Here is a 19,060-nt window from a genome sequence, read left to right as displayed (position 1 = left end):
TGCGCTTGCTGCTATCGATTTGTAATTGTGCCCTATTGCACTTGCCGGTAGGTGCTGGCGTCGAGGTGAGGACCGAAGCGAAGGGCTAACAGAAAACTGGGCCAGACGGGGGAGAGAGAGGCGAGGCGAGTTGGGAAAGCGACGGGGCGTATGGTTGCCGTCCGTGAATTCCTCGTACATATATTTGTCTTTCTCTTCTTTTTTAAGATGAGATGTCGTACATGTATGGATCTAGTAACGAAGATGCCTGATAGTGGGGTTTTAGGCCTTTTTATTTGTCTAATCATGTGACGATAGCAGCTTTGATGGGGTTAGCTTAATTTTTTATTGGGATCAGACCTAATACGTCGTATATAACATAAACGTAGATAGCAAGTTTTATTGGGTTCATCTGAACCCAATGGTACAACGTTGGCTTCGCTACTGTTTATCTCACCTCTGCTGCAGCACAGGCATATGCTGAGACAATAGCTGCCCTTAGCTCTTCATCTGCTCCATTGCTCAAGACCAAGGCAAATTAAATGACTTCGGGGTTTCGCTCGTTATAGGACTTGACCAAACATCTCATGACACGAGCTGACGACAGCCATGCAGCACCTGTATGAAAGTCAGTACCAGTGTTTTCTTCAAGCATCTAAGAGGATCGAGCGAAGTTTGGCTAACCTCATGAAGAATCAAGAGAGAGCTTAAAGAGGATCATGGAACCAAGTTCTATACCTTGGACATTAAAGTGACACAGATTCAGACGACTATTGATAAGCCGAAGAAGGATGTAAATGAGGCCAGGATGAGCACTGACAGTGATGGTGACGATGGTCCTACAGTCCTGACCACCACCCAGTTCCAGAAGATGCCCAGATCAGCTACAGTGTCTGCTCCAACTACTGCCCCATCAGTTGCACCCTCAGCACCTTCATTTTCTACCCCTCCAGCTCAGCCGACGTCAGTAGAACTATTCACGAATACACTTATCTTTACTCCATCAACACACACCGAAGCTGCAAGTCAGAGAACTTCATCACCAGCCTTCCGGTTTCCGGTTGTAGATGCTCTTATCCCGTCGTCATTCCACTTCCGCGGTTCCGGACCCCAACGGCACACAGCGCGCCTTCCCCTCCCCCGTTGCCCTCCAACTGCAGCGCCAGAAGCGGCACGGGCTCTTCCTCCTCGTTGCCGGGTACCAATCCACCAGCGAGAAGCTTCTCCTTGTCTTCCCCCCTTTCATCTTCCTCGTCGCGGAGAGACGAAAGCGGCGGAGGGAGCGTCGGGGTCCCCGTCGGCGGCACCGGCACGCAAGCCTGGTAATCCTCCCTCTCGCTCACTCGAATCTGATGCTCTGATCGAGCATTCGCATCACCGCGACGCAGAAACTCACGGCTAGCTGCTGCAGCATGTAGCAGCACATGCCTGCCCCTGTAATTTGCACCTCTGCAACTGAACCGATGCCCATGGCCCCTTCCGAGGTTCCGCGGCACTGCGTCTCAGCTTGTGCTCTCGCTTCCACCTTGATACTTACATTTCGATCTCTGTTGAATTAGGGCTCAAATTTCAGCATCGGCGCACCAAGTAGTCGAGATTTCAGAAGGGAGGCTTCATGCAGGTTTGTGGCGTTCAGTTGAGCTCAGCAACATCTCGCTGGCGAGAATCATGGCCGCCATTTGGTGGATCCTACGAGTGTGCTGGACATAGCTGTTGCATCTCTGGTAAGCCCGATGTCCCATCATGCTTGGCATTATCTCGTGTTTTTTCTTTGTGATTAGCCCTCGACTCCTCAAGGATTTGTGGGGGCAATACCCTGCTCCAGTTTCAGGTCATTTGTGCTGAATCTTAAATTTCTTATTGTAGGGAGTCAAAGACCGTTATGTAGAGTACAATGCTGTCAGGTGCCACGTTCTACTGGAAATGTAGCTCATCTTCAGAAGGAGGTACTCCAGAATGCACTGGATGCTAAATATAGTTGAATATCAATCACTGTGGTGTTTGATTTTAGTTGATATCATAGCAAAAAATAATGTGAAGTGTTGCATTTGTATGTCCTATGTTTTATGTCATGTTGAATGCTACTCCCTCCGCAAACCAATATAAGAGCGTTTAGATCACCACTTTAGTTATCTAAACGCTCTTATATTAGTTTACAGAGGGAGTATGTATGAACGAACCATTCTGAATCGAAGGACAAAAACAAACAGTGTTTCTTCTCATGATGTAGTCTTCTCAAGCAGTATTTATTTTCTGAATCTTCTCATAAGTGTCAGGCATAACATGTTAACCCACTGATAGTATGGACTACTAACATTTTCTTTTATAATCTATTTCAGGACAAATATTCTTGTGTTGATAGGTCAACTTCTTACCTGCACGTGCAAACTCTTAGGAATTTCCCAATTGAAAAACTCTATGGAGAGGTGGTCCTGGTGCGACTTGATTCTGTACTTCTTTTAGATCCTCTAGGACTATCTAGTTGCTCACTAAAAAGGACACTGTCAACTATCAAATACCTGTACAAAGCAGGAGGGAAAGTTCTTCTAGTTACCAGTTGGGATCCAGTCCTCCAATCTGTTAATCCAGTGCTCAAGTCAACCGAATCTTTTGCAGGTTATTTGAAATTCATATTCTAATACGCTTATGCCAAACTTTATACTGATAAGTTGTTAGATATGGTTGCACTCTAGGACCCAAAAACAGTTGTTCAGTTTGCAACAGATTGATTCTAACGTCAGTAAGCCAAGGCATCTGACAAAGATTACATGTTTGAACCCAAACCTGTAAATATTATTTTATTTGTAAACCAAAAGTATCTGTACTATTGGAGAAACCGAGTAATAATGCTATTTAGCACCCATGCACTAAATGTCTGGACAACTGCATTTCTCCCTTGTATCTTTTCTCATACTGTTTATGACACTATACTGGCTTAATTTTGTCATGCATTCTGAATCACATATTTTTAAATGCGGCTAACTTATCCAGAATAACTTCTTTTGTTCATTCTTGATAACTGAAAATAATCTGTCATAAATGCTGATCGTCAGACTACATGTCATCGCTTCTTCAAGTAAAGGTCATCCCAGTGAATGGTGTCCCTTGTTTAACATCATGTAAGAAGGAAGAACGGGTGCAGAATGATATTATCTTGTTTGAAAATCTTTTGAACTTCAGGGGAGAAAATGCAAACTGCAATGATTTTTCTCAGAAGCTAGCTTCAGGTGCAGCAATCTTTGTCAATGATTCTTTCTCATTGTCTCATAAGATTCGCGCATCAACGGTTGGCATCACTCGTTTCTGCTACGCATCTCTTGCTGGTTTCCATTTTGAGGAGGAGCTTATGCAATTGCTAAAGATCAATGACACCACAAGGCGCCCATACATTGCAATAGTAATCACTGGTCCTTATTTTATTTTCAGTTCATAGTTTATACATACCTACGGAAACTATTTACAAGGTTAAGACCTGAAAATTGGACTTGTTCAATTCCTTTTTACTAGCATTAGCTCTAGCAATTAACATGTTCAGTCTTGATTTGTCCTTTGTTTTTATTGTCAAGTAAATATGCGGTTTAGTTTTGGTTCTGTCAGAAAAAAGGTACATCTACATAATGAATATATGTTGATTCTACAAAGCGGCATGCATTTTGATGTGTGTTCGAGGAAAAAATGTTGAATCTACCTTCTCTTATCATCCACATTGAATAGCAAAGCTAATCATTCTTTTGATGCCATGACTTGTTAAACACACACACCACACCAACCATTTCTGTTTTTACTATTCTTTATAATGATCAGACTGGGAGGTTGGAATTATCTTGGCCAGCATCCGTATGTATAAACATGTAGCTTAGCTTGCCTATCCAACAGCGGATGATTAGAGCTGCACTTCTGATCTTGTTTTATGCCATAATGGAGCAAAAAGCTTGGTGCTATGTCAAAATCTGGATGGTACAAGCTAATAGTTGCTTTCCCTATTTCTCGAGTTTTACGGAAGGACTATTTGCTCTATGTATTGTCCTGTTATGTTCATGGTAGATAACAGGCAAGTTTAGAGGGTTTTCTAACATGGTCACTTCAGTTGGTGGTCGAGAATATTGGACTCATGGTGTTTAATAATTAATCACAATTGGTAATCATGCAGAAATGATCCTTGTTCCTAGCAAGTGTATTCCGTTAACTATCTGCAAGCAGGATTAGTACTTTCTACTAGGAACTATTTAATGAGGATCTTTATTTTTGTTTAGCCATATTGATTTCTTGTTGATATTTTTCTGTTTATTGCAGATTGGAGGCAGTAACTTCTTGAGAAAGGCACCTGCACTGCATCTGTTAGCCTCTCAATGCGATGGGTTGTTTCTTGTTGGAAAATTATCATTTCAAATAATGAATGGCCTTGGAATTCCAGTGTCCTCCTGTTTGATAGAAAAAAATGCAACCAAGGAAGTGTTACAACTTATTGAAATAGCTCATAATAGGAACATTCCTATTTATTATCCAACAGACCTGTGGTGTTTGAACAGCAACAATAATGAACAACTGGAAATATTTGACTCAGCTGAACTATTGTCTGGTGAGTATGACTGGGCTTTATTTCCTTGTTTATCTATGTATTTTTGTTCATGTGGTTCCTATTACTCGTGCCATATTTATTGGCAATGGCAACACTAATCATTCTTTAGAATTAACACCCTGTTTGCAATACGACTCTAATTCTTTTTTTGAGCAACTTACTGTCAGAGTATAAGTCTAGCAAATACTACACTAATGGATGAGATTACCCCCCCTCCCCTTGTTGCCAAAGCTGCTACTCGCTTGCTGCATGGCTGCTACCCACAGGACTATGCCCATATAGTTCACGGAATTGAAATAACGTGAATGATTTTTACTGATATCAGTTGCTCAGCTTACTTGCCTTACTACGATAAGATGCATCTTACTTGCTTAGCTTATTTTCAATGACAACTTAACACAAGGGAATGAAGGGATATTTTTCTTAGAAAGTTATTTACATAGGCGAAGGCTACTGTTGTGTCCTCTGTGCAAATGGGCCTCTTGAAACTCGAGATTACCTCTTCTTAACCTGCCCTTTCAGTACAAACTGTTAGCCCAGAATTGGTATTCTCCCTAGCATCAGCTGTGATATGACTGCAGTCCTCACTTCTGCAAGAACTGCTTTTGCCAAGCCTTTCTTCATGGATGTCTTCATCATGGCTGCCTGGTGCATTTTGGAAGCAAAGGAATGAAATTTTTCTAGAACACCAACTCTAGGATTAGTTCCTGGCAGGTCCTTTCCTCTCTTGGCTAAATTCCATTGCTTACTCCCCCTTCTTTTCTTCTGTAAATACTTCTCAGGATCGGTCCACCTCCTCCTTCGACATAGGCATAGTGTCAGTTCAATATGACTCTATTGTTGCTGATATGTTGTTTTTTTATTTCCTTTTGTCAGACTGCTGATGTTTGGCTGTGTGCATCTTAGTTATGCAAAGGCCGGGTGTTGCTCATCATGTTTTATATCCGCTTGGTGCTACACTTTGAGTTAATAAATGCACCCTTTATCGAAAAAGTTGTGTCTATATTAATAAAATTTACTGTCAGGGCCTCACCTACAGTTTTCTGGTCAAAAAACAAATCAGCCGCTGAAATTACCCTGCATCTGCAAACCTGTAAAGTTACACAGTTGACACTTCACCTGATTTGATAGATGATGATGCATGTTCATGGTTCCGTCGTCTATTATTGCTTGGGTATATCTTATTTGGTAAATTCTAGCATTTTTTGCTGCGCTGTAGTTATTTCTCAAAATTGCCTGAAAGGATGACTTCGGTCATTTAAGTGACATACCAGTAGATAATTGAAATAATAATATAACTTTCTGATGTCCATGTATCTTCCAGGCTTAATTTCTTTGGGCTGGACACCAGTTGATATAGGGCCATCGACATTGGAGAGAATTTCTTCTTTGTTGTCATCATACAAGGTTAGAAATGACATTGGTATGAATGTGATGAGGCTCTGTTTAGTGCATAGAAATATTTTTAATTGAAATGTTTAAAACATCTCACAGTTTTTTTAGCATGTCTTGCAGTATTTCATGTTTCTGTTATTAGGAATGCGCACCATTTTAGCTTGGAAAATTGCAACAACAAAAAAACTTACCTGCCACCCCCCCCCCCCCCCCCAGTGGCAAGCTTTAGCAAGATTGTTGGGCGGGCTAGCCCAAAGAATAGCACATAAATTTTGTTCTTAAGGCCAGTTTTAGTCTCACCCTTCACTGTTTTCTGCTGGCTTGGGCGGGTCCCCACTTTGTTTTTTTTACCATGGGGTCCCCACTTTGTTGGACGCTTTTGTGCATGACGATCACAAAACAGCAGGTGATTGGCTCCCATGAGCACCATCTTGACAAGAATCAACCTGCAAAATATACCCTGTTCACAAAAAAAACCCTGCAAAATATGCCCCACAACTCCACAAAGTTGCTTTGAAAATCTGACAGGTCACAAGAATAACGCATTACAGACAACAATACACGCTGAGCAACTTGAGAGCTTATGATTGATAAGTGATGATTTATGTTTTCACGTTTACTTGGTATAGTATCAAATAGGACGTATGATTTTTTTTCGAGAAAACGCAAAGACTTTGCGTTTCATTTCATTGAATAGAAAGAGGGGTTAACAGTACAGGCCTCCGATATTACATATGATTGGAGTTCCCTTTTTATTTTCAGTTATCAACTTATGCCTTGATTCTTAGGAAAATCCTTTTATCCCGTCAAGTTCTCACATTAATTTAATTATTTCTCACAGAAGATCCTATGGATCGGTCCTACAAGCTTTGACTTGACAGAAGAATTTTCTGTCGGGGCAACACAGTTGGGTCAGATACTGAACAAAGCAAGTCATAATAGCTGTGACATTATTTTAGTAGGGGGTGCAGCATGCAAGGCAGTAAAAGGAATGTCAGATTCTTCATCACAATATACAGCATCTGAAAATGAATCTATTGTATGGGAATTTCTCAAAGGAAGAATATTGCCTGGTATTGCAGCATTGGATAAAGTAAGTCATGCTCTAGAATTACTATTTCTGTTACTGAGTCCGCTAGTGCACTCAAAATTTTATCAAGATAAAAAATTGTAGAATGATTCGCAGTGCAAGCACATATGTGTGTGCCTATACAATCAATGCATCATGCATGACACAAATCTTGCCACAAGTCCTCAACATTCTAAGACAAAAAGTGTAGCCTGATACCCTGATGCCCCCAGCATGCCGACATATATGTGCATACCTATACAATTAAGCCTCATTTTCAAGTGGTTCTTGGGATTTAACGTTGTAAATATAACAGTATCTTCAAGTTACATTTATGAGAAAATGGAGAGAGTTCCCTGTTTCGAAATTATTCAAGAGCACATTCCAATGTTTGACAGTTGACATGGTCGTTTTTCTGTTATGTAATGCTATGACTCTTGTAAACTTCTAGACCGCTTTACTCTTTACGTGAACGCCACGACACTTATTTTGGGACGGATGGAGCAGTAAATTATAGAAAGGGATTGAAAATCAAAATCCTCTTTACTCCTTTAAGAAAAACTTGAACAACATATAGTTGTATAAGAAATGATGAATATTCACGTAAGAAATAGGGATCTTTGGGGAAAATAATTAACTGGGGTTTTCCGCTTGAGAATTTTTAGCAGCTCGAGGACTTGTAACATGGACCTTACTATGTTACTACATGCTTATTACTTCTTAGCACCATTTAACCAGCTCATTGTTGCAACAACTTTAACAACATGTTCATAAATATATTTGGTAGCAGAAATAATCATCGCCCATTGATGTATTCTGTTCCTATATGCATCAGATCTGTCAGTGTCACAGCCACAGCCATTCTCTTCTTCTCGATTTTTGTTGCATTTGATGACATGCACCTAAGTTTGCATGCAATTTTTACCGTTGTTCTTATTGAATACTTCAGTCAAATGAAGGTCAACATTTCTTAACTACTACCGACAGAATAGTTTTTAAACTGGAACACTGTAAAGTTCCCTTTCTCTAGCCCCGGATTCTTTTTTTTTCATTATTTTTTCCTCTTTTTGCAGAGCTATCCCTATCAGATTCCATGGGATGACGTCTTCTCTGACACCACACAACCATTGTTTGTTGATATAGGAAGTGGTAGGCCTCCCTCCTAGAATATTCAATCTCAAATCATTTTATGTTGCATGATGAACACAGATGGAGACGACCAATCTCAAATCTATAGTTGTGGTTTGTCACACTAGTTTAATGATAGACAACCTTAATGTGGCTGCTCTTACTGGTTCCATCTGTGAAAGTGTCTAGTGCATTGAAGTATTTCAAGCTTTACAGGTCGCATACGGCTATTGCTCTTTCTTGTGCATATAGGGCTTTCTTCAGAAGACTTGAATGCCAGTTTCTCTTCTGTAGTCATCACAAAAAATAGTTCATTCATTTCAATTGTTATTAGTTTGCTGTGTGCTTTGTCAAAGTGTATGTTTGCAAATGTATGCTAGCGTAAATTACCAAGAGATAGAACATTTCTTAATTTCTTCATAGTTTGTCTATTTTCTCAAATTCCGAGGCCTTGCATCTCTGGTTCTTGCACCCTTCTCAAGTATTCTTAGTGCAGGAAATGGTTTGTTTCTATTCCAAATGGCTAGAAACTGGGAAGGCTTGAATTTTCTTGGGCTTGAGATGAATGAAAAGGTAAAAACTGCCTGTATCCTGTATTGAATTTAGTGATTCAACCTTTTTTTAACTTGTTTTAGCTGTAGCTTGTTGTAAGGTGCCTTCAGGATGTAGCATCAGCTGGGAAAAGAAACTTGTAAGCATCCTGTACATCTACTTTAATTAGTAGAACTATTACTTATTTATTTCCTTTCCCTCGCCCTTTCTGTTCATGCCAGTGATGTCAGTTCCAACAACTAGTTTGCTCATAAAATTACTCCGACAAAGAACAAAGTAACCTTGTTTCTGTGACTCTGTCCACCTTGACTTGAAGCATTCTTTTTCTAATGTGGTTATTATTCTGGACAACTAGTTTGACTAAACTTGTCAATGCATGTAGATTGGACTTGAACTTGTCAATTCATGTAGGATGGTGAAATTTTCCGAGCATCATAATCTGATTGGGACCAGAGCAATTATCTATTATTAGGGAATTATTGACCCATTGGATCTTTTTATATGATGAGATGACAGTGAAATCGGCTTAACCTTAAACAATGTTTCAGAAATCTCACGGAGCTAGATTTTTTCATACGAGATGTCTTGCTTTGTTGTATGCCACAACAAAGATCCAGATTTCGTAACAGATGGTGGATTACATAATCCATGTTAAAAATGTCATGAGAGCTACCCCCTCTGTAAAGAAATATAAGAGTGTTTAGATCACTACTTTAGTAATCTAAACAGTCTTATTTCTTTATAGAGGGAGTACATTTTAGGGAAAATTGTTGCTGTATTGAGTATTGAAGTTCAGATGTCACGCTTAGTAATCTACAAGGGTAAGCTTGTCATTTAGTAGTCCTTACATGGAAGTTCTTCTAATAACTGTTTTAACTATTCCAAGCATTTTATGAATTTTACTTTTATTCGTGTAGCTCGTTTTTCTTTTTCATTTTTGTGACTCCTATTTCATCATTACTGATGCCATCGTTTACTTTTGGCAGATATTTTCTATCGACAAATGCAACTTCCACGTTTCGCTCGATAGTTTCAAGTTATCCTGGACAGTTGACACTTGTCTCAATACAGGTATGTTAACTCTTTAGCGTCTCGTCTTTTTGTGTATATCTCAATGGATGCCTTTATCGAAAAATATCTCAATGGATGCTACACTACCTAGTGGATAACCTGCCTTGTTTAAGCTGTGGTCTCTTTTTGCAGTGCCCAAATCCTGACTTCAACAAAGAGCAAAATAGGTGGAGAATGGTACGAAGGATGCTTGTCGAAGCTGTTGCCGATCTTCTTCAGGTCAATGGAAAGGTATACTCTGTGGTCCCCATTTTCCCATTTCAGATGTTGAACATGGTTATGTGTCTGCCGAAGCACGGAAGCAACCAATCTAGTTATTCAGAACTACTCCCTCTGTTCCTAAACTGCCAAAACGTCTTATATTTTAGAAACGGAGGTAGTAGAACACAGTATGATGACCAACATAGGATAGTAACCAATCTAGCAGGACAGTATTAAACACCTCAATAGCATCTCGCATGCACATGTGTTAGGGTGATTATAGCATCAAGCTCAGTCAGAGGGAGAACATTTGGTTGTAGCTTGGGGAAGAAAAAGATGAAGCATAAATTTGCACTTGGTGTTGCAGATCTATTTACAGTCGGACGTGGAGTCTGTCCTGCTTGGAATGAAAGAGCAGTTCATCTCGCACGGCAAGGGCCAGCTCGTGGTGGACAGCGATGGCCGGATGGAGAACCCGTTTGGCGTGGTGTCCGACTGGGAGCGCCATGTCCTGGCTCGCGGAGCTCCAATGTACAGAACTATGCTACGAAAAGTGTGAAAGCTGGAAGGTCCAAGTTGAGATTTCAGACTGCTCTCGTGTAAGAAATCCGAACTGCAATCTTGACAAAGTTCACATCATGAGGGTGAACTCGTGATTCTTCTTTAACCTCTATAGTTTTTTTTTCAAAAAAGGGGGCTCCCCGGCCTCTGCATCAGAACGATGCATACGGCCACCTTTATAAAAAGCAAATAGGTTCAACAAGGTCTAAAAGTCTCGAAACAAGTAAAGAAAAGCTCACAAAGAGCCAATAAAAAGGCCAAAAAAAGCCACAATTGGCTGGCACAATAAAGATAGGAAAACTAATTGCCTGTCATATTACATGACCGTCATCCAAACCGGTTGAAGATATCCCGTGCTACCATCTTCCACCGGATAGATCCAGCAACCAAACGCACCTGGCCTCCGTCGGGGTGAGTAGCGACCACATATGGATCAACGCAGTGGCCCGGAAGATAACCTGCAAAAAATGAATATTTGATGTTCTGTTAAAGACCAAATCATTTCTGCAGTTCCAGACTGCCCACAATAAAGCACATACTCCTACGCGAATGTGGCTCGCTGTTTCGGACTCTATCCCGTTAAGTCACGTTCCAAATAACGAGCTGATAGAACTCGGAGGAGTAATGTTAAAAGCTATGTGCACCGTCCGTCATAGAACCTTAGCCAACGGGCAATCCAGAAAGAGGTGTTTGATAGTTTCATTCCGATCACAAAAGCTATACCTAGTAGGTCCTGTCCAGTTACGCTTTGCCAGATTGTCTTTAGTTAAGATGACTTGTTTATGTACAAACCACATAAACATTTTAATTTTCAACGGAACCTTGACTTTTCAAACATATTTGGAACTAGGAATGGAGCTAGAATTGATAACATCAAGATACATTGATTTAACTGTAAACTCCCCAGTCCTAGTAAGCTTCCAGCGCAACTTATCGGGCTGTTGAGACAGCTGAACCTTCATCAGTCTACTCACTAAATGGAGCCACGCTTCCCAACGATTGCCGACTAGCGTCCTTCTGAATTGAATATTAAGGGGGACGGACTGAAGTACTGTTGCAACGTAAGCATCGCGTCGTTGAACAATGCTATAGAGAGACGGGTATTGAAGCGCGAGGGGTGTCTCTCCTAGCCAAGTATCCTCCCAGAATCGTGTGTTGGCGCCATTTCCGATAATAAACTTTGTCCTATTGAAAAAGGCTGCTTTAACTCTCATGAGCCCTTTCCAAAAAGGCGAGTCCATCGGCCTCGCTGTCATCTGGGACAATGTTTTGGACTGAAGATACTTACTACGAAGAATCTGCGCCCATGTGGCCTCAGTCTCAACAGATAACTTATACAGCCACTTGCTGAGAAGACATCTGTTCTTGACTTCAAGATTTTCAATACCAAGACCCCCTTGGTCTTTTGGTCGACAAATGATATCCCATTTGGCGAGTCTGTATTTTCTTTTTAGCTTATCACTCTGCCAGAAGAAGCGGGATCGATAGAAGTCCAGCTTTTTCCTTCCAACTGGAACCTCAGAAAAAGACAAGAGAAACATAGGCATACTCATGAGAACTGAATTAATAAGAATTAATCGGCCTCCGTATGACATGAGCTTGCCCTTCCAGCAACTCAGTTTCTTCTCAAATCGATCCTCGATGCACTTCCATTCTCTGTTTGACAGCTTACGATGGTGAATTGGTATACCTAAATACGTAAAAGGTAGAGTCCCCAATTCGCACCCAAGCAATTGCTTATAAGCCTCTTGTTCGTCATTGGCTCTTCCAAAACAGAACAAATCGCTTTTATGAAAGTTAATTTTTAACCCGGTCAATTGTTCAAATAAGCATAACACCAGCTTCATATTTCTCGCTTTCGCCAAGTCATGCTCCATAAAGATGATCGTATCATCGGCGTACTGTAGGATAGAGACACCTCCATCCACTAGGCGAGGCACCAAACCACCCACCTGACCAGCCTCCTTAACCCTTCCTATTAGAATTGCCAACATATCAACTACAATGTTGAACAAAATAGGAGACATCGGGTCACCTTGTCTCAGGCCCTTATGTGTCTGAAAATAATGACCTATGTCGTCATTCACTTTAATTCCAACACTCCCTTTTTGTGTGAAAGATTCTACCTGGCGTCGCCAGGCTTCATCGAAACCTTTCATGCATAAGGCTTGTTGAAGGAAAGGCCATTTAACTTTATCGTACGCCTTCTCGAAATCCATCTTAAAAACCACTCCATCGAGTTTTTTCTTGTGGATTTCGTGGAGCGTTTCATGAAGGACCACAATCCCTTCTAGGATGTTTCTGTCCGGCATGAAAGCGGTTTGGGAGTGCTGCACCACAGAATGCGCAATCTGCGTGAGCCTATTAGTCCCAACCTTGGTGAAAATTTTGAAACTAACATTAAGAAGACAGATCGACCTGAACTGCTCAATCCTCACAGCCTCTGTTTTCTTAGGAAGCAGGGTTATCGTTCCAAAATTCAGGTGAAATAGCTGAGCTGTCCAGAGAATAAATCATGGAACATCAGTAACAAATCCCCCTTAATAATATGCCAGCACTTTTTATAGAACTCCGCCAGAAATCCATCCGGCCCTGGAGCCTTATTATTTTTCATCTGAGAAATAGCTTCAAACACCTCCTTCTCCCAAAATGGGGCGGTCAAAATGTCATTCTCATCAGCAGCAAGTTGAGGAACATCCTCAATCCTAGACTCATCCAGGGATACACAGTTATCCTCCGGAGGCCCAAACAACTGCTTATAGTATTCAGTTATGTAAAGTTTTAGGTTTTCCTGTCCTAGAATCGTCCCTTCGTCTTGTTCAAGCTGAAAGATTTTCTTCTTTCTATGCTTGCCATTAGCGATCATGTGAAAGAATTGAGTGTTTGCGTCCCCCTGGATGATTTTGCGAACCTTAGCCTGTAGCGCCCACTTCAATTCCTCCTCATGGAGAAGCTCTTTCAATCTCATCTCCGCCTCAAGTTTTGCATGAAGCTCCGTGGCTTGAAGAATCGTGGACTCGGCTTTTAGATCCAAGGACTGAATAAGTGTAAGGAGCCTTTCCTTTTCAATCTTATAAATCCCACTAAGATGCTTAGCCCACCTACGCAAGAAACTTCTCAAGTGACTTATCTTATTCTGCCAACGCTCAACCGCAGTCCTACCTTCTGCATCCTTAGCCCATTCCCTGGCTATCAGATTCAAAAAGCCTTCTCATTCAAACCATGCCATTTCGAACGAAAAGGAGTTTTTGTTCCCCATGCGAGTGGCCTCACCAGAGTCCACGAGCAGAGGCGTGTGGTCAGAAATACCGTGCGAAAGCGCCTGGACCGTAACCAAAGGAAATTTCTGTTCCCATTCGACGCTCGCAAGGACTCGATCCAGCTTCTCAAATGTCCGATTTGGCAAAGTATTAGCCCAGGTATACTTTCTACCCGAAAGCTCTATCTCTCGCAGATCCAAGCTTTCAATAATGGTATTAAACATGAACGACCACCTACCGTCGAAGTTATCATTGTTCTTCGTTGGGGAACGTAGTAATTTCAAAAAAAATTCCTACGCACACACAGGATCATGGTGATGCATAGCAACGAAAGGGGAGAGTGTTGTCCACGTACCCTCGTAGACCGTAAGCGGAAGTGTTTTATCAACGCGGTTGATGTAGTCATACGTCTTCACGATCTGACCGATCCAAGTACCGAACGCACGGCACCTCCGAGTTCTGCACACATTCAGCTCGATGACGTCCTCGCCTTCTCGATCCAGCAAGAGGGGCGAAGTAGTAGATGAGTTCCGGCAGCACGACGGCGTGGTGACGGTGTTGGTGAAGAACAATCTCCGCAGGGCTTCGCCTAGCACTACGAAAACTATGACGGAGGATAAACTAGAGGGGACTGGGTTGCCGGCACACGGCTTGGTGTTTCTTGATGTCTTGGGTGCTATCCCTACCCTCTATTTATATGTTGAGCCTTGGGGTCGAAACTTGGAGTAAAAGCCTCCACAAAGTCGGTTTCACCCGAAAGGCAAGAGTCCTTCTCGGACTCCAGGGCCAGACGCCAGGGTTCCCGGCGTCTGGACCCAGACGCCAGGGACCCTGGCGTCTGGCCCCTGGACTCCGCAAAACTTCCTTTTGCGCTTTCCAAAAACCTCATGGGCTTTCCCCTTTGGCCCAGATAAAGTGTTCTCGTGCCCAAACATTTCGGGAAACATCCGGAACCCCTTCCGATGGATTCCGGAACCTTTCCGAAGATCAAACACTACTATCCACATATCAATCTTTACTTCCGGACCATTCCGGAGTTCCTCGTCATATCCGTGATCTCATCCAAAACTCCGAACAACATTCGGTCACCAACATACATAACTCATAGTACTATATCGTCAACGAACGTTAAGCGTGCGGACCCTACTGGTTCGAGAACTATGTAGACATGACCGAGACACCTCTCTGGTCAATAACCATTAGCGGGACCTGGATGCCCATATTGGCTCCTACATATTCTACGAAGATCTTTATCGGTCAGACCGCATAACAACATACGTTGTTCCCTTTGTCATCTGTATGTTACTTGCCCGAGATTCGATCGTCGGTATCTCAATACCTAGTTCAATCTCGTTACCGGCAAGTCTCTTTACTCGTTCCGTAATACATCATGCCGCAACTAACTCATTAGTTGCAATGCTTGCAAGGCTTATAGTGATGTGCATTACCGAGTGGGCCCAGAGATACCTCTCCGAGAATCGGAGTGACAAATCCTAATCTCGAAATACGCCAACCCAACAAGTACCTTTTTGGAGACACCTGTAGAGCACCTTTATAATCACCCAGTTACGTTGTGACGTTTGGTAGCACACAAAGTGTTCCTCCGGTAAACGGGAGTTGCATAATCTCATAGTCATAGGAACATGTATAAGTCATGAGGAAAGCAATAGCAGAATACTAAACGATCGAGTGCTAAGCTAACGGAATGGGTCAAGTCAATCACATCATTCTCCTAATGATGTGATCCCGTTAATCAAATGACAACTCATGTCAATGGCTAGGAAACATAACCATCTTTGATCAACGAGCTAGTCAAGTAGAGGCATACTAGTGACACTCTGTTTGTCTATGTATTCACACAAGTATTATGTTTCCGGTTAATACAATTCTAGCATGAATAATAAACATTTATCATGAAATAAGTTACTGCCTCTAGGGCATATTTCCTTCATTCTTTTCCTCTCTTCTTCTAATAATGTTGAAATCACCCCCAACCAGGATTGGAAGCTGCTCGGAACCGCAAACTCGAACAAGGTCTGCCAAAAACTCTGGTTTGAGTTCGGGCTGTGCGGCACCATAAACCGCCACTAGAGCCCAATTAAACCCATCGGCCTTCGACTTAACCCGGAACTTAACTGCAAAATCTCCCATCACTACACTTCGGACTTACAGCGAATTGCATCTAACTCCAAGTAAGATCCCACCCGATCTTCCTCTCGGAGGCAAGCAATGCCAATCAAAATCGACACCGCCCGATAAAGTACTAAGAAACTGGGGAGAGAAATTATCTCTACCAGTTTCCAAGAGTGCAATAAAATCCAACCTATGCTCGATAGACGCATCTGCAAGAAACCTTCTCTTAGACAAGTCTTTCAGACCTCTGCTATTCCAAAAGATTCCTTTCATATTTCATCATGAATTTTTTTAGTAGTACGAATCCTATCACTCCTACGCACCGCCGACGCAGGATAGATCTTCTGCTTCCACTTGCGTTTAGGCTTGTTTTGATCCTCCACCCGGTCCTCACAACCGGGCTTCGTAGACCTAACTACTGCATCATCAAAGGTATCATCCTCTACCTCTGACTCAGGACGGGATGGTGCAAGATCCGCACAAAAATTATGGAGTACCCTGACCCCCAACGCATCTATCTCAGAATCATTCATAGGCCTGACCGCAGCTAAGTTACGAATCATTTCTAAAGCGCGTTCCGCTCCCAAATCCAGAATATCATTTACGGAATTAGAGATTTGACTATCATTTCTCCCTAGTGAAACTCCTAATTGACTTGCATTATTAATAATCTCATTATTAGAAAAATGCAGAATGGAATTAGAGGTGTTGACCGACATACCAGTAGTGGCCTCAATGCCACGAAGCTTGGCCGCCCTCATGGCGCACTGCTGCTGCATGTCATCAACCTCCGGGTGATCCTGGAGACGACGACTCATCTGTCGCCCCTCAGATACCGGATCCGGAATCCCTCCATAAGCAATGACCTCCTCCCGGGAAGCGGTCGAAACCAGAAGTGGAGAGCTCCACGGCCCCGTCGTCGTCGCCCTCGAACCATGGCCCGGGGACGCAGGTGCGCCTGAAGAGGGAAGCGAATGGGCCTCCTGCCCGTGCTCCCCTGCCACCCCGGCCCTCTGGCTAGTGGGAATCGCTAGCACCACCGGAGGCGCAGCCACCCTAGTCGCCAGAGAAGAAAAGGGAGTCGAGGCCACCTGGCCCGGACTCCCTCCCCTAGGCCTAGCCGTCAGCATCGGCTCCGTCGCCGCGAGATGAGAAGAGGGAGCCGAGGCCACCTGCCCCGGGCCCCCTCCCCTAGGCACAGCCGTCCTCAATGGCTCCGTCGCCGCTAGAGGAGAAGAAGGAGTCAAAGCCACCTGGCCCGGGCCCCCTCCCCTAGACACAGCCGTCATCAACGGCTCCATCGCCGCCAGAGGAGAAGGAGTCGAGGCCACCTGCCCCGGACTCCCTCCCCTAGTCGCAACTGCCATCGTCGGCTCCGTCGCCTGAGGTGAGGCAACTATCAGAGAGGGAGAAAGAGGGGCCGCCTGCCCAAACTCCTCCCCCCCTCCCTCGACCAAGGTCGTCACAGGAAGAATCACCTCTGAGCCCCCAAGCGCGGGACTCACAGCAGCATCAAAATCCAGTGCAGGCAGCGGGCGCTCCAACACATCATCGGACTCCACCCGATCGCTCTAGAGTCGGGGAGGAGCAGAAGATGGCTCAAACGACCCAAATCTCAGGGAACTCATTGGCACCAAAGATGATGGTGCCGCCCCGTCCCCGGGCGTCTGAGGAACGGGCGCCGAACCGTTGGACACCTCTCGTCCAGCCTCATCCACTGGCGCCTCCTTAGCGCCCGAACTGTCATCTCCCTCGTGCATGTCAACATCAGTCCCAGTGATGGCCTCAACGAAAAGATCGGCATCCTCAAACTCAATCTCAAGGTTTAAAATCTGGCCCCTATATGTCCACTTAACCACATCAGACACAAACTCAATATCCAGAACACTCACTAGCATTCGGGCCACTCCGTGAGCTCGGGTGAAGGCCATATCCACTCTCTCCGTTTTCCCGACCAAAATTCCCAAGCCAGCAACGACTCGAGCATCCTGCATCGGCTTCGAGGGAGCCCCGGAGAAACGTAACCAGACCTGAGTAAGAGGCTTACCCTGTGGCTCAACCCTCTTCCACTCATGGAACTCCAGGATGCACTCTGTGCCAGGCACCTGCACAACCCAAAACTCAGAACCCTGTGCCAATCTTTAACAGAAGGAAAGTCCACCTTAAACATATTGGCCTCGATACTGACAAGCTCCCATTGGAAGTCACCAGGAGCTAACTCCTTGAGCCTCTGCACAATCTGATTCTCAAAGACATCACCTTTGGTAACTTTCACAACCCCAGTGGTCATGCTCTGGGTCTCCTCTGGGATCTCCCTCGCACTAGGAGACTCAAAGAACATCAACTCAGCGCAATACACTCCATAAATAGTAATAGTCGGCATCTGATCACGAAAAATCGGGCATTCCCCCGAAGCATGAGCTGGCTTGCCGCAGGTATCACAGAGCTCCGCCACACACTCAGCAATAAAGTGGCCCTTCTCGCCACAACGATAACAAAGTATCTTCTCTTTCTTACGCGCCCACTTGGACGCTTTATCAGAGTCAGACCTGTCCGCAGCCTCGGCCGAGCCCGTCGCTACGGTCTCAGTCTCGGGTATCTCCGCATTGGCCGGCGCCGTCGCCACCTCCATCGCCTGACCAGACAGTGCGGGCGTCTGTCCGGGGTCGCCCCCCCCCCCCCCCACGGAGGCCGTCGGCTCGACGACAACAGGCGGAAGAGGCTGACGGTTACGGAACCGACCCCCTCTACCACCACGATAGCCACCTCGCTGACGATGGTTAGGGCCGGACGCCCCCTCAACAAAACCACCCGAAGGACCGTAAAAAGGCCTCTCAGCTGTACCATCGCTCTGCCAAGCATATCCGCGGCCACCACCCGTCGACGAGGAGCCACGGTGCTGGCCATCACCATACGCATTGTATCCATCGTCACCCCATTGTCCCCGGGGCGGTCCACTGTCACCTCCGGCACCCACGTTTTGAGGCGGTGTGCCTGCGTCTGCACCGGCCCAGGCCGCTTTTGCGGCGGCCTCACGATGTAGTGAGGCGGCGCAGCCCGAGGTTGAAGGTCGGGCGCCATAGCCTGGTTCCCTTGGGGCGGCGGCCCCGATCCTTGGGCCGTACCGCCCCG

General features: G+C 44.3%; 1 protein-coding gene across 3 annotated transcripts; it reads left to right on the top strand.

Annotated features, from left to right (window-relative positions):
* The first annotated feature begins 972 nt into the window (after positions 1-972).
* LOC123180934 (phosphoglycerate kinase) lies at positions 973-10,641 on the top strand. Of its 3 annotated transcripts, XM_044593123.1 has the most exons (14): positions 974-1,301; positions 1,539-1,703; positions 1,846-1,925; positions 2,319-2,595; positions 3,033-3,376; positions 4,273-4,558; positions 5,883-5,965; positions 6,795-7,046; positions 8,096-8,171; positions 8,647-8,723; positions 8,792-8,841; positions 9,689-9,773; positions 9,906-10,004; positions 10,342-10,641. In XM_044593123.1, exons 2-14 carry the CDS (start codon positions 1,595-1,597, stop codon positions 10,531-10,533), a joined length of 2,010 nt encoding a protein of 669 aa, XP_044449058.1. In that variant the 5' UTR covers positions 974-1,301; positions 1,539-1,594; the 3' UTR covers positions 10,534-10,641. The 3 variants fall into 3 exon arrangements, 2 of the variants coding, with proteins under 2 accessions (XP_044449058.1, XP_044449059.1); XR_006491401.1 differs by lacking the exon at positions 8,792-8,841 and having other exon boundaries at positions 973-1,301; XM_044593124.1 differs by lacking the exon at positions 974-1,301 and having other exon boundaries at positions 1,541-1,703; positions 2,319-2,414; positions 3,160-3,376.
* The last annotated feature ends 8,419 nt before the right edge of the window (positions 10,642-19,060 follow it).

Source organism: Triticum aestivum, chromosome 1D (assembly GCF_018294505.1).
Source record: "Triticum aestivum cultivar Chinese Spring chromosome 1D, IWGSC CS RefSeq v2.1, whole genome shotgun sequence".
In the NCBI taxonomy this organism is placed as follows: Eukaryota; Viridiplantae; Streptophyta; class Magnoliopsida; order Poales; family Poaceae; genus Triticum; species Triticum aestivum.
The sequence above is the reverse complement of the archived record's forward strand: the minus strand, read 5'-3'. Positions and strand labels throughout refer to the sequence as shown.